Below are 17,075 nucleotides of genomic sequence, written 5' to 3'. Positions count from 1 at the left end.
GAGTAATCCAAAGACGTAATCCAATATACAGGCAAACAGGTCATAACAAAAACAAGGCAACATGAAGCAAAGATACAATCAATTGCAAGGCTTGGTAGTGGAAGTTACATTTGACAATACTTCACAATATGATGATGAGATACAACCGGTTTTATAGGTTTCTTCAAAAATAAAATTTTTTGAGCAAAAGCAGAGATAATTACATTTTTGTGTAGGACTTTTGATAGAGATCCGATTTAGAGCGATCCTTAAAACATACATGGAGTTTGAACTGTTTGCCCTAAGGGAATACTTCCGGATTTTATAAGTTGGGTAAGAGCACCACCTGGTGGATAATAGTGAAAATACTGATTGCCGGAAAAACTTGTCATTGGCAGTGAAGCGTTTTCTCTTAACTCTTTCGCCGCCAGCATTTTTCATGATTTTCACAAAAGTTTAATGCCTTCCAGAAAATGCTTCTTTCTAAATATATAAACATACAATATATGAAATAAAAGAACAGACCCTCTGCCTTCAAACAAAAAATCAGTTTCATCCTACCTTCATGTGTTCTGTTTTTATCACCTCTCAAATATGTGTAGGTTTCATCAAAAACACAAAATTTTGAGCAAAAAGCTATGATAATTCCATTTTTGTGAAGGACTTTTGATAGAGATCAGATGCAGAGCGATCTTTAAAACATACACGGATATACAGCTGTTTGTCCTAGGGCATTTATAAGTTGCGCCACCTGGTGGATAATAGCGGTATTGCAGATTGACGAGATAACTCGTCAATGGCGGGGAAAGAGTTTATTTATTTTAAAGGAATATTCAATTTTCTTTAAAGAAAAATCCAGATCATTTACTCACCACCATGTTATCCAAAATGTTAATGTCTTTCTTTGTTCAGTCGAGAAAAAAATTATGTTTTTTGAGGAAAACATTGCAGGATTTTTGTCATTTTAATGGACTTTAATAGAGCCCAACATTTAATACTTAACTCAACACTTAACAGTTTTTTTCAACGAAGTTTCAAATGACTATAAACGATAAATAAACTTTGTGTCAGTTTATTGTTTACAATGGTCCGCAAATTTGCGTTTTATATATGTAACACGTGACCTCCCTACGTCACTACGCATTTACGTTAGGTCGCGCTGGACCGGACCTAGAGGAAAAGTTGTGGTTTAAAAGTGGATATTTGTTATTTTTCTTGTAAAAAATGACGATCGTTTCGCTAGATAAGACCCTTATGCCTCATTTGGGATCATATATAGTCCTTTGAAACTCCGTTGAAAAAAACTGTTATGTGTTGAGTTAAGTGTTAAGTGTTGGTGTCCATTAAAGTCCATTAAAATGAGAAAAATCCTGCAATGTTTTCATCAAAAAACATAATTTCTTCTCGACTGAACAAAGAAAGACATCAACATTTTGAATGACATGGTGGTGAGTAAATTATCTGGATTTTTCTATTAAGAAAATGGAATATTCCTTTAACTTGTAAATGGCGGGGAAAGGGCTAAAATAGATGCCAATGGTTTCTTGAGAGAGAAATCACGTATAATTAACTACAGACGCTGTAAAAAAAACCAACCAAGTGCAGGACTTTAAATATGCCATGTCTTTACAAGATCTTTATGGTATGTGTGTAAATGCATGCACAGAAAATCTGAAAATTATTGGCAGTGTGAACAAACCAAAAATCGAACTATTCCTGACAAATCCCGGAAGCATTTTCCGTGTATTTTCCGTAATCTCTGTGTGAAAAGGGCTATAATCTTGAAGATTTGTTAACAAGCTGATGTGTTGAATCTAGTGTTTTATACAAGGAGACATCCAAACAACTACTGCTTGTTGTGAGGACCGGAATTGAGAAACAGTGCTGTACAGTACTTACCCTTAAGTGAGCTGAAGTCAACCTGACATTTTCCGTGACCTGACAGCTCAATTTAAATCATTATTATAAGCTTAACACCGGGAATCGGGTGAAGGTAAGGAGACCTGGCACTGTATAACTGATTATTTTGTTTATTTAATGAAACAAGTTACAGATTGGAGGTTTAACAAAAACTGAAAAACAAATATACAGATCATTATTTTCAGTAGGACGAAGGTGAAGGTCTTTATTCTGTTTTGTCACACAGTTGACATTTTCTTCACCGAATGACAACCATCTGTTTGCGTTCCCTCCTCTAATCTAAGTGTACACCAACAGAGCTCTCTACGACAACAGCAGGGGGTTAATGTAAGCTTTAGAAGTTTGATGTCATCCAGAGGTATCACAACAGCAAGGCTGTCTAGGTGTTGAAATATGCTTTTTTCAAAGGCCTTCTGGTGACAAACTAGTGATTTTGTCCCTAACAAAAAGAGCAGAGGAGTGAAAGACTTGGGAACTGGCAGAGGACTGAAAGATCTGTCGAGAAACCTAGAATCTTTAACTGGCAGCGGCACAATGTCTGCCAACAACATTGTGTTACTGTATATAACACTAAATAAACATTCTTTACACATCTGATTTACAGTAGCCACAAAAATGCATTCAATATATGATAGAGATGAGTAAATATCCAACTAGCATTTTATAAGTTCAAATATATTGTGTGTCAACATCAAGGTGACAACACCTCGGTAGAAAATCAAATCAGGTTTCAACCTTTTGTAAGCAGCAACCGACTATACATGCAGGCAGTTTAAAAGCTTTGCCTTTGTTTGGACTGCCTATCTTTTGCTGCCCTCAAACAGATGGCATCATCCACAGGAAGTGAATCAGCTTGGCTCCCACAGCTCAGAGGATCCCACTAAATTAAAAGGATCATCTCCAAAGCCCCCTGCCCACATGCCAAACCTCCTGGATGTCTGAACTTATGACTGACTTACATATATGTGGTGCTATACAAACCTGTGCCTGTGAAAACCCAGCTGTCTTTTTTGTACATAAAATAGTTTTCCCTTTTATAATATAAAGTACATTGTGTAATATTGACTAAGCAAGGTCATGTCCAAGATTGAAATCAATGCTTAAAATCAAACTCTGATGTTCCTTATCTCATAAATAGATTATAAAACGTTAGCCTGGATTTCACAGACAGGGTCTCATAAATATGTCCCAAAGGGAAAATGTGGAAGTGATATGTTTTAACACACATTTGAATGCAGCTGCCTCCTCGAAACATATACTGTGCGTGCTTGTGAAATACAGCATGCACTTCAAAGATGGTAATCGTGTGTCGGCTGATGAGCTTATACATTTTGCCCAACGCAGCTTTTTTTGCCAGAATTTCCATTCAATCTGAAGCCCACCTTTGAGGTAAACATTGCATAATGCAAAATGCCTGTCCCTCGGCTCAATAACAAGATGCTATGCTACATTACCTCTCAAAACTCCATTCTGCAGGTGCCAGATCTCCTGGGGAATAGACACATTTACTCTCCATTTATTTTAGCATGAAAATGGCCAAAGAAAACCGCCCTCAGCACAGTGTTTATAAAATCTATAAGTATTTCTATGCATGTGTGATGGAAAGCGACAACAAGCAATTTTTGTCAGACCGCCTCTTAATTGTAAATGACCCTGGTACATATTTATTTTGTGTTGTATGCACTTCAGCTCTTAAATACATTCTCTGTTTATCTGAAATTGATCATTTTTATTTAGTGATACTGTATATTTTGAGTAAAAAAATGTCATGGCTATGTGTGTGCCAAATAACAAAAATGTGTGTCAAACAGTAACAAGGACCGGAAAAGATTCCCGTGTATGTATAGACGATTTAATCGGACGCATGTGCGTTGTCGCGGTTAAGCGTCTGGTCAGGACTAAACATTCGGTTTAAGTTTTTTTAATGGTCTACTAGTTGCTAAACTCTTGAACAAATACCTCGTCGAAATAACAAATGTTTTGGTTTCCTAGATAATCTACGTGTTGTTTATTTTGCTTGTTATATAAATAAACTAATTTAAAATGACTTTGTTGTTATTTATTCTTAGCGGAGTTTACCGGAAGTTACGTGCTAACCACGAAAGTCGCTTGTTTATGTTGTTACTGCTGAAACTGTAGTCTTTTGTCTTGGCAAAAGCATTTGCATCATTGTCTGTGCAGATGTGATAATATCATGTTTATATTGTGGATGTGGTTGATTAATCGAATATAAAGGGGTTTAGTTACCATCAGTATTTTAATTCCCGAGATGTTCTCCTGACTGAGAATACCATTAAATTGTTGACAAATATTTATCAAAAATCCATTATCATGTTCAACAATGTTTATCCAACATTCAGGCTATGTTAATTTAATTTAATGAATGATAATGTTTTGAATGAAATTGAAAAAGATTATCTGGTAAAAATCATAACACTTGTTCTGGTATAGATATGATAGACCATTCTGTCCGCCAAGCTCAAATTTTAACCTATGACTTTGATTGCAATTTCATTATGAAGCCTTTAAAATAAATAAAAAAACAAACAACTATTAACATGATAGATACCAAATGGTTTATATAAGTATTAGGGGTAAACCTGAGGTAAAAGTAACGCAGGACTAAAATAACAAAGTGATTTTCTCACAGCCTTGACTACATTTGCATTCAAAACTATGACAACATCTTTAACACGCAACCCTTGACAGACCTGAGAAATATTACCTTATTTTGTAATCGTTTTGCGCGTGTAGGTCCAGAAAGCTGTTTTCGACCATGATAAGTAAATTCCTAAAGCAGTATTTTTTATTATAACGCATTGTGTTTTTAGTTGTATGTGTTACAGCAGAGGCGATTCTAGGGTTAGAGCTTTAGGGGTGCTGAGCACCCAATGAGCTCCGCTGCATTCACCCGCTCTTTTTTCCTACAGAAACCAATAATATGTCTATTGTAAAATAAGTATAATTTTAACATTGGTTCAACTTACTCCAAATTCCAGATTTTTTTTGGAGACTTTTCAGGCATGAAAACGGGTCAGGGGGGAAAAAGATGAGAAGAATATTACCCCTCTAGGGTCTGGGAGCACGCTCCCCTTAGAATTTTTTTTAAATGACATATTTTAAAGCATCAATCTGATGGGTTTTGAGATGCATTTTTTGCCAACCTTTCTCTTTCTGATTAATGGCGAGCTAGCACTTTTTTTTGCCATTAATGCCATATTAAAGTCTCAGGACAAAAGGTGGGCTACAGCAGCAGTGTGGGTATGGTTTATGTGAATACACAGTGTATCATTTTAAGCCTTTGTCAAAATGACAAATCTCCTAATTTATAACTTTTATGCCTACAACATATGGTAGGTTTATTAATATTTTGTTAATTTGCAGCTTTTCTTTTAACAGTCCTTTAATTGAACCATTACCTTTACTAAAACAAAACCCTTGTGACTCCTGCACTAAGGGTTAAATACGTTATCCCCTTCATATTAATCTACAATAGATTAATGTGACAAACTAAAAAAAAATTATTGTCTAGTTTGATAGTCAGACAGTTAGTGATTTCACACATAACTTACCGGTACTCGTGGTATACAGTTATATGTAGTTTGTTTTCACTCTGTTCCAAACGCCATGTTTTCATGACGACTGACCAGAAAAGACACACGTGACGTCATGTTTACATGACTCCCGATTGTTAAAATAAGTCTCAAATTAACAATAAATCATACAATAAACTTTAACAACGGAGACACACGTATGCAACTACCACTGAGACGCACAAAACTGCATGCGTCTTGCGGAAGAACATTGTAACCGGTGCTACTTCTCTCCGTTTAAGTGTATGGACGAGTCACCCAGGTACTGTGCTACTCCGCAGCGCGCGGCTACCCGCCGGACTAAAATAATCCGAAAATAAACACTTATTATACGTGTACCATGGTGATTCAGTATAAGACAAAAACACGGCTTGAAAGATTGATTTGTGATGTACTCGCCCATTATAAACATAACGTAAACATTTTGTAAGATTTGAACAAAAAAGTTGCATCACAACACTTTTTACTGATTCTCACTCTGCGTGTGTTTCGCGCTGAATGACGGTCGGGCTCAGATGCAGGTACAGAGAAGTAGAAGAGGATGACACCATTTGCTAAGCGGGGAGGTTTTCATTTTCTAGCTTAACATATACATTTTAAACCACAAACTACGGAGTATGTTTTGGACATTATTTAACCTTGTCAAAGACGAACGAACATTTTAGAATAAATAAATTTCTTGCTCCAAGTTTTAGGGGTGCTGAGCTCCTTTTTAGGGGTGCTGAAGCACCCCTAAAAAGGGGCTAGCCTCGCCCATGTGTTACAGTATTGATCAATCTACAGGTTATTTAGCGCTGTAACACATCCTGAAGTTTGCCTTCTCAGAGTTAAAAAAAAAAGTTAATTTGCATATAAATGCTCCGAGCCCCTAAGGTGACATTGGAGTAAAAAAAATCCAAAGCTTAGTTTCATGTGCTCACGTGAAACTTTCATGTGCTCACACAAACCTTCATGTGAGAATTTCTTTAAAAAAAGTTTTGTTTCGCATGCTCATGTGAAACTTTCGCGTGCGCACGTGAAAGCGATAGTTTCACGTGCGCACGCAAAACTACACTATTTAATTTTTGCTTCATGTCCCCTTAGGGGCTCTGTATAAATGTCAGGAGTTCCTGTCGGGACGAAATTAACATGTTACATTTGTCCCGCTGCTAATACTGTTGAATTATGTTGAACATTCATTTAATTATAATTTAATTTTCATAGTGTTCATACTGTTGGGATTTTTTTTATTCTCAACAATTCAAGTTTGTGTTGTGGGGTTGCTTTTGAAACATTTTATGAAAGTGAAATTTAAAATGAAAATGTGATTTATTTATTTATTTTTTTGCACAAATTTGCAGTTACATATTAATGAGGTCATAGTCATGACTATTTACTAAAAACAAGTGTAACACAAAAATCTATCTTCTTTTGTTGTGTTACTTGTGACCCACTTATGTATTACTTTAATCCCAGCTGACAGGGTCAAAAGTAACAATTTGCTACCTATGTTCAAAGTGAAATTTTACTGAAGTCGTTTTACATTTGTTCAAAATTACACCTGGTATTAATAGACCACACCTGTGAGTTATTGCCCACAGCAAAAATGTATCTCTGTCTAAAACATTATCTTTTAAAATTAAGTTTTTCTGAAAAATGGTACAATCGCCCCTGCTCTAACCTACTCGCAATTGTTGTGAAATGATCAAAGAAAGCATTCCTATTAATGGCAATGATGTATCTCTATCGCGTGTAAGTGGCTCCACCATCCATTCAGTGATGGGCGATAAAGAAACCATCCAGAGAGCAATCTACCACTAACAATAAGCTTTTGTCCTTGATCAAAATATACATTCAAAATACTTTCATACTGTATCCCCAATGTTTTGCAAATAGCAAATGTGAATGTCTGCTAAACAGGTTCTTCATGTTATGTTATGAAGAGCTTCTAGCAGAAGTATAAACAAAGAGGTACTACAGTAAATATATCTGCATTACCAAAGTGGACTATGAAAAGATTCTCATTTCTTATAAGATTTCTAAAGAACAGATATGATATGGGTCATATGTTAATTCCCTTTACTCCTTTAAATTTTTAAACAGGATACTAGAGAGTATCACTGAACAAAGAAGATTTTTAAACACAGATTTTATTACTGTACTTTACAGTTTAAACAAAACAATTGTCTTGTTTTCAAAAACAAGAACATCATGGCCTTGCTTTGTGCCTCACAGTCTGCATCTTTTTACTGAGGTCGCGAGTTCTGCCCCGAAAGCAAAAATGAGAACAAAACAAAAATCAATCTTGCTCACTCTCTCTATCCAATTCAAACTTCAAGGAGGAAAAAGACTAAAGCAATTTGTCACTGAAGCATGTCTTTGTGTTTCCTGATAAAGAGCACTCCACTCCAAAGAAAAAAGCAGGGGGCATATGAAACTGAATTGGAAGTGCTGAAATGACCCATATCGTTTTATTAAAAATCTTAAGAAACCGTTCCTAAGTGATTCTAAGTGAATTCTCTTCAGTGAAGAGGTAGATTGTGGATACATGGTCAATTTATTCACATGCACAAGATCTTTGTCAAACAATATTTCAAAATATCAGGGATCTAAACTGTTGACCCAATTTCAGCCTTTTAAAGATATTTTGCACACATTGGTAATTTTTTTACATTTTGAATCATTTAAACAACATAGGTTACAGTAAATATCTAACAAAAAACATTAGAAGCTTGAATACTGTAAAATATCCCAGAAATACCTGCTGTTCTTTGCATCCTTAAAAATTCACTGACATATAAGGGGTTAAACACTACACAGTCCAAAAGTCCTTCTTGTCAAGGTCCAAAGTGGCACCACCTGACAAGTGTTTGGAGAGTTTCTAGACTGTCTCTCACAATATCTTTCTCTTCATTATAGAGAAGTGGGCTGTATCCCAGCTCCTCTGCTAACCCAAAATGTCATGATCTCATCCCAGAAGGAAGCTGGATGGGCATCCTATCCAAATTCCCGCTGGCCATGTGGAACTGAAAACCTGCAGCTGCCCTTCCCTGGAGGCTCTGGGAATGTGGTGATTACATTTCTCTGTTACGGCAGAACTTGGGCAAACCAGCATCATAAATATGCAAATTTGATCAATTTGGTACTGAAGCAGCAGTACAGTTGACATAGCTGGTCTGGGAAAATGGAACAGCTTTTACAATGAGACAACAACAAGGACATAATGTTTCTAATACTTCAGGTGCATTTTACATGAAACCAAGATGACTAAAGTCGGAAGTGTAGTCTGTTTTATTACGCAACCTACGCGTACAATGTATGCAGAGTTTGCAACTTTTCCGATGATGAATATTGCGGCATGCGCAAAAAATACAGTACATAGACATACATGGAATATAGACCATACTTCGGCCTTAAAGGATAATTCCAGTATTTAACACTTTGAGTCTCATTTCTGGTTTGTTTTGGATGAACTACAGTGATGGACACAGGGATGTTGACAGTGGGTCGTGTCTTGACTTTTCGACTGATTTGGAGGCGTCTCTTGACTGCTTCGGAGTGGAGGTCAATGGCCATGCACGGGCATGTCATTAAAACAACACTTAACGTTCATTTTCAAAACTGTACTACTCACCGAGTGGTTCGTGGTGTTCGTTGATGATTAAAAACAAATATATTGGCGCAATGTATGATTTTAATCCGTGTTATTTGCTATAGTGGAACTATTTTTTCAGATACCTCACAACCGCATATATACTTCCGCTCTATATTTGAGTCTGAAGCATGAATGAACGTAGTCCAACAAACTGTAATAAAACGGTAGCATACTTTCAAAATCAAGTTTATTTGTAACACTTACACCATCCAATATGTTTTTTCATCAGCATAACAATAAAGAAGATATTTTGCAGAAACCCCAGTGCTCCGTCATGCAAGTCAACAGATCCGCACACTTTAAGAGCTAAAGCATATATATCCAATACAACAGCAATCCCCCATAACTCCGTGTGACATATTGACGTCTTGTGAAGCAAATCAATCAGTTTTTGCAAGAAACTGAACGTTATTTACAACACTATTAGCGTGAATGCCAAAGCAGGAAGCGTGCTTTCCGTTTGAGGCGATCTCTTGCACTGGTGAAGTTTGGTGGCTGTTGGCTATGGATGTTGGTCTCTCTGCGCCACCTATAGAGCGGGAGCGTGAAGCGCACTTCCTGCTTGGCAAAAGCTCTGCATTAACGCTGAAAAATATTTATATATATATTCGAATCTCAAAACTGAAAATCCAATGTCAACCCACGGAACGAATATTCAAATATTCTGGTTCAGCCCTACAAATATGGGAAAAATTTATTCTGAGAGAAACCAAGCGAAAAAACTACAACCACATGTAAACCGACCCTTTTCTGTTTCCCGGCGGCGGAGTGATATATCAGCAAGCAATGAGTCTTCCAATTGAAGTCAATGTAATTTTACAAAATGCCAAATAAAACACGACAGAAACTGTATTTCGCTACACAACTTGTTTTTAATCATCAACGAACACCACGAAGCACTCGGTGAGTAGCACAGTTATGAAAATGAACGTTAAGTGTTGTTTTAATGACATGTTTGTGCATGGCCATTGACTTCCATTCTGAAGCAGTCAAGAGACGCCTCCAAACGAGTCAAAAACTCAAGACACGACCCATCGTCAAAACCCCTGTGTCCATCACTGTAGCCCATCCAAAACAAACCAGAAACGAGACCCAAAGTGCCAAACACCGGAATTATCCTTTAAAGGTTAACCATAAAATTAACCATAAGCAAGGGGAGACATGTAGAGCAGAGAGGGTAGAGCTTCTCTATCATTTTGTTAGCATGAGACCAAATAGTCACAACATAATTTGAGGAATATTAGAAGTGACATGACATGAAATAAACAGTTCCAATGCGAGGGATACATTGGTTAGATATGTACAACCAATTAAAATAGTTTTCATCAATTTTGAAGAAATGAGATGCTTCTCGATTTTAATTAACTTCGGATTCGTTACGAGTATCAACCGATGAAGAATGTCAGCTCTTTCTTTGAGGAATATGAATTTGTATAAAATAATTTCTATGTCAAAACTAACACTGTATCTAATGGTTTATCTTGGAATGGGTTGAGAGTAAAATATTTTGTAATTTGTTTCCAGCTAAAATATATATATATATATATATATATATATATATATATATATATATATATATATATATATATATATATATATATATATATATAATAAGGTCCTGTTTACACCTGGTATTAATCATGATCAATGTGATAAATCAAATCATAAGTGGATAAGAGAGACACATGTCCGTTCACAGCTGGAGTTTTAATCCATCTTTTTTGGCCATGTTTAACCGCTTCTGTCCCGATTACTTTGAGGGAATGGTCTATGGGCGAGCCATTAAAACTCAAACGTAGAAAATTGTGGGTTGAAATTGACATGCACTAATATTATGTCAGAGTATCGCTGCTTGTTGCTAGTAAACATGCAGCACAATGTTTTGAACGTGTATATGTAAGAGCTTTCTCTGATATTCCAGAGCAATTAATGAAATAAACTCACAGAACTTTGACATGCTCACAAAATGAAACAAAATGAAAGAGACGGAGAACAGCCGCCTTAGGTTTTTTAATTTTAGCCCAAAGACCACGTCGAACACTGTAGGTTTGCGCTGGAAGTAAGGACTGATTTAAAAATATTGTGCTGGGTACATCACACATAAGATCAATAGGTGGTCTTTTGTTCAAACACATTCAATCACATGAGGGTCTACACCACAGAAGCAATCCAGTCGAATGCGCTTTCGACTACGTCTGATTGTGGTCGAATGTGGATGAGTTAAAAACGTTTTACACACCGTTTACACCTGTATTAAGCGACATTCACTTGTGATCCGATAGACCAAAAAGCATCTTAACTCTTTCCCACACCATTGATGAGTTTTCACCTCAATTAAGAGAAAACATTTCTCTGCCAATGATGCTTCCCTGATGAGTTTTACGGTAATATGTGATTCCACTATTATCCACTACACTGTTAAAAATATCATATTTTTATGACCAATTACTCAATTATAATGAAAAATCTGTAAAATTATAAACTTTTTCTGTCAATCAACAGCTTGGCTGTTATTTTAAGTATTATGTTATTAATGACAAAATACAGAAAATCTAAGTTTTATTACAGGAAAATACAATATCACCATACAGTATTTTTCTGTTTTCTTGAATTACATACAAATTCATCTAAATGTACAATTAAAAATCTGTAATTAAATGTGTAGTTCACTATATTAAAAGTACCAAACTAACAATTTAACATGAAAAAACACAAAAATGTAAAATTTATTGTAAAAACTGTGATAGTTACCCAGTTTTTGTGTCTGTGCACAAGCATGACTTGGAGTTAAATGCAGAGACAATCATGTCTCTTCCACTTCTTCTTTTATTGGTCACTTGGTGTTTGATCATAATAATCTGGGGAAAATCTGAAAAATAACAGTATTTGGCTGCAGAACAGTTTTTGGACGTTATTGGAATAAACAACAAATTCAAGAAAGATTTAGGGCCCTATTTTAACGATCTAAGTGCATTGTCTAAAGCGCACAGCGCAACGTCTAAATGGGCGTGTCCAAATCCACTTTTGCTAATTTAACGACGAGAAACATGATTTGTGCGTCGAGCGCATGGTCGAAAAGGGTTGGTACAATTTCTTTAATGAGAAATGGGAGTATTTCGGGCGTAACGTGCAATAAACCAATGAGAGTCTCAGCTCTCATCCCCTTTAAAAGCCTGTTGCGCTGGCGCTATGTCTAATCCCTATTTAGATGACGGACTTTGTAAACTGAAAAACTAAGCGGAGGAAGATCCCCAGTTTAAGATTAATGTTAAATAATTGTGTTGTTTTCAATTGTATTGAAATTTTTCTTTTTTGGATTAAAACCTTTAGTCATGGAAGTAAAAAGCAGGCTTTTATGGCTGTCCAATATCATCAAAAAATGATTTACAAGTATGTAAGAAAAGGTTTGTACTCTAAAAATACTTTATTTGTAACAAACAGGAGATGAAGAATTTACAAACGGCTCTCCTCACGTTTCAGCACTTGGACAGCATCACGAGATTTTTTAAGCATTACTTAAAAATATTTCTCATCTCACCATATCCACAGGTACAGAGTCATCATATACAATAAATCCGTGAGGTAGCATTTAAAAAACATTTAAAAACAGATGCATTTGTTTAAAGCAAAACATTTATTTACTTACCAGGCTGCAGGTGAAGCAACTCTTTGCGCCTTCTAACATGACGTCTCGTAATTAGTCCTCATTTATGTCCAAGAGACTCAATAATAATATTTTACATTCAATCCTTTAATCTTTCATATTTAAAAACGTTTTTGTGCTGCTGCGCATTCATGTGTGTGATAAGCAAACCTGCGTTGTCCTCCCGTTTATAGGCGCATACTAATGTGCTCTTTAAATAACAAAAAACATATTGCGCAATTGACTTTAGACTTTAGACCAGGTTTTTGTTGGTCAATGGCGTAGTCTATTTTAGTTGGCTTAAAATAGCAACGCGCCAACAATGCGCCTGAACACACCTCGTTTTTAGACCAGAACACTCATGGGTGCAAAAGGGGGCGCAAATGAATTTGCTATTTAAACAACGTGTCGCTAAACGTGGAAATTTTATTTGCGCAGGGTGGAAACTAGCAAAAGACACTTGCGTTGCGCATTGCGCTGCATTGCGCCAAGTGTAAGATCTGTGTATATTTTGATCTCTAACAAAATTTTGTGCAATTATTTCAGCTTTTTGCTCAAAATTTTGTATTTTTGAAGAAGCCATATTTAATAGGTTATAAAAAGAGAACAAATCGATAAAATAGGATGAAAGTTTTTTCCCGCTTTGTTTGTTTGTTTGTTTTTTGAAAGCAGTGTCTGTTCTTTTACTTGATATATTTGTACATTTATATATTTATATAATTGTTTTCCCCTGCAAAGGCATTTTGTGAAACTTTTGTGAAAATCACAAACCCGCCAGCCTTTTTTTTTTTAAATTGCCCACCAGCATTGGTGGGCAATTTAAAAAAAAAGGCTGGCGGGGAATTAATTAATACCAGGTTTTTTATCAGAGTCTAAAATGTCTATAGGTTAGTTTTCTTAAAAGGTTTGAAAGCTAATGGGGCATACACACCAAACGTGAGTTAAACGATTTGCGCGAGTAGATTACATACAAAGTCAATGCAAACACGCTATCAGACGCGTCCCCGCGCGGGGTGATGCGAAACACGCGAATTGGGTGGGGCGATTGCCGCAAAAACACGCACCTTCGTGGAAGTTGAAAATATTTAACTCAAGCGAAAAATTTGCATGTCACAAAGTTAAATCCCACAAGTAATCTAGAGCGAGCAACATGATGCTACATGTCTGGTGTGTACGTAGCATAAGAAAGAAAACCTGATCGAAAAATACTTATTTTTGACACTCTAATTGGTGACCTATGTGTCAAAAAATCAGTTTGAATGCTTGGAGAGCTGTCCCCATAATGTAAACCAGTGATCAACTCAGTGGTGAAATCTGTGTTTTTTTCTTCTGCATTTAAGATTATTGGCTAAGGTGAACTCTTTCCTGTCTGGTAAAGATTTGGAGATGCTGATTCATGCCTTTGTGTTTTCAAGATTGGATTATTGTAATTCACTTTATGCTGGTGTTTAGGGCTGGGCCGTTTTTTTTTTTTTTACCGCGGTCGGTAATCAACAAATTCCCGCGGTTTTGCGGTTTATTGGCAAGACAACGAGTTAAATAACTTGCATGATTTATTTATCTTCAATACAAAACACGTGCAAATTACTTAAGGAACATGTAAAGTGAATATTATTTCCTTCCACATTTCTTTAATTTCAACATTCAACAACTTGAACAATTAATATTATCAGTTAAAAAAATGTTAACGCATTGTGCGTGTCCACACGTGCCTACAGACATTTCGCCACTTTTCTATCCTTAATTTGTGAATAGCCTGTAAATGACGTAAATTATTGCTGCCCTGACGGTCTGGTAAAATAACCATTTGTATGAGAAATCACTTGAAGTGCATATGTGTCCGTGCTTGAGTATAGCTGGGAAGCTCTATGGAGTGTGTGTGTGCAAGATGACGCGGTCCGTCTGTCTCGCGCGCACCCGGGCAGTCCGTAGCCGTTTCTCAATATGCGTTCTTGTCTGTACTTGCGTTCTTGTGGACTTGTGGAACGTCATCAGTCGCGGCCCAAGTACTGTTCCAATTCAAAGTTCGCATTAAGCCCAAGTTCACATAAAATCCCCGGATGTGTTCTTGATCCGCCCATTTTATCGAGGATGCATCAGAGGAGACTTGTGTGGACTTATGACAGCGAAGTTTCCCATAATGCATTTCGCGTCAGGAGTTTGTTCTTCCGAGTCTGAACTTGCAAGTTCGAACCACGAAGGACACAAGTCCGAGTTTGGCGTACTTGGTATTGAGAAACAGCTAGTGTCTGTCTCGCGCGCACCCGGACAGTCCGCGTCTTTCTCGCGCGCACCCGGGCAGTCCGTCTCTGTCTCGCGTGCTTGGACAGACCGGTTCTTTCCTCGACCCTTACCATAAATATCTGTCTTTTTCCACAAACAGAGAAAGAAGACGCAAAAGCAAAACTTTTTGAAATGTGTCCTGCTTTAGAAATGGCCACTGTTGTAGGCTAGATGAAAAAGAGACAATCTACCCTCTTTGGATATTAATCCTCGGACTGATCGCGTGCTCTTTATGTTGCGTGAAAATTTGATAATGTATGAAACCTGATTCTGTTGTTGATCTGTTGCGGCTGTTTGCACGTTCAAATTAGATAAAATGTTTGTATTACTTTAAACGAGTGACAGACAACGTCACCTGTATTTCTTCTCAATGACAATTTAATATTAAAATCATATCATTTAATATTCAGTTAACAAGTTGCGGTTGTTAACAAGCTGCGTGTATAACATCCCCACATATACACAGTGCAGGCCAATGTTTCAAGTTTTTTTTTTGCGGTTATGACGGTGCGGAGCTAAGACCCGCGGCATGGGTCACGTGACCGCGGTATGGCGGTAATCCGGTAATCCGGTTACCGCCCCAGGCCTACTGGTGTTTCTCAAACAACTTTAAATCATTTGGAAGTGGTACATAATGCTGCGGCCAGACTTTTGACTGGAACCCGTACATCTGACCATATAGTTTTTCTCCTATTCTGGATATGCTGGGTTGAGGGTTAAGTTTTTATACGTTTACATTGAATTGTGGTGTTCTTTTATAGTTTGTTTTTTATTATTTATTGATGTATTATGTATGGATGTACAGCACTTTGGTACAACGTCCTGTGTTGAAATAGTGATGGAAAATATCAAAGCAGGCACAATACTACAAACACGGCCACCTCTTGGAGTGCTGAATGTCCAATCCCATGATTAATATTCCCCATGACAGCGGTGTGTTGTTAGCACACTCATACGATTACAGTCAGCCCTGTGTTGCGAACAACAAATTAAATTCTGCTTTACATTCTGTTGTGAAAAGCTGATGGAAATGCATTTCCTATCAATACATAATCCAAGGAAATGAGCTCCTCCAAATTCCCATCATAAATATGCACCGAATCCATTCGAAAGCATTATAAATAAAATCGAGTGAATGTGATTAATCTAAATGATAATAGAATACCGGTTGTGAGAATAGTTGACCGACTCTGCATTGGATCTGTAATAAATTATGCTCTTTTAGAAAAATCCTACATCGACACACAGCCATTGGACACAATGTTTTTGCATAAACTGATCCATCAATTCATGAATACAATTAGGAATTAAAAAGGGAAGACTCTCATTTCCCTAAAACGTCTAGCTATCATTCCACTCACTTTGCATATGAAGTGGAACGCAGAATTAAAAATGCAGAGGACCACAATCATTGATCTATCAAGCGCATGGTGATGCAAATGTATTGGCAGACCAATAAGATGCATGGAGACATGGGAATGTTTAGCAGTTATGAGGTTGGTTGGGTGTAAACGTAGATGAGTTACTTACATTTGTCCAGCACCTCATCGGAACCATCTGGACAGTCTGGTTCACCATCACAAAGCCAACTTTCGGACACACAGGTCAGATGGTCACCACACAGAAACTCTCCAAGATCACATAAAATGGGTTCTGGATGAAATGAGAAAGGGAAGGGGGTACAGAGATGGACTGAAATGAATGATGTGCAACAAAGTAATTTAATATCTAAACTACATCATTGTTTAATAAACCTAATGGTTGGTTAGTACAGTGTGTACATGAAATGCCTGTCATTGAATGATTGATTATAGTGATATGACAGTAATCACAATTACGTTTACTAAGCTGAGCAGGCACTACGTGTACTTTTGCTTCTAGAAATACATTTTATTTTGCCAAATGTCTGAAAAAATGTCTGAGGCAGTGTCGTTTAAAAAGGTCCCAATATGTACAAGGTAGACAGTGTACTTTAAAGACATTTTTCTCTTTTTTATTCGAAGTACGACAGACCTTGTATAAA

General features: G+C 36.8%; 1 protein-coding gene across 5 annotated transcripts in view; it reads right to left on the bottom strand.

Moving 5' to 3' along the window:
• The window catches only part of lrp1bb (low density lipoprotein receptor-related protein 1Bb), a 392,748-nt gene that overhangs the window by 285,944 nt on the left and 89,729 nt on the right, over positions 1–17,075 (bottom strand). For 4 of the 5 annotated variants that reach the window (XR_008647172.2, XM_055216546.2, XM_055216547.2 and 1 more), the window contains exon 2: positions 16,583–16,705. The exons of the other annotated variant lie outside the window; for it this stretch is intronic. Coding sequence is in view for 3 of the 4 variants with exons in the window: in XM_055216546.2 (XP_055072521.2) it covers positions 16,583–16,705 (123 nt within the window). In the remaining variant the exon portion in view is untranslated. The remainder of the gene's footprint in view (positions 1–16,582; positions 16,706–17,075) is intronic. 5 annotated transcript variants of the gene reach the window in all.

Source organism: Misgurnus anguillicaudatus, chromosome 17 (assembly GCF_027580225.2).
Source record: "Misgurnus anguillicaudatus chromosome 17, ASM2758022v2, whole genome shotgun sequence".
NCBI lineage: Eukaryota > Metazoa > Chordata > Actinopteri > Cypriniformes > Cobitidae > Misgurnus > Misgurnus anguillicaudatus.
Note: the sequence above shows the minus strand (reverse complement) of the source record. Positions and strands in the feature narration are given on the sequence as shown.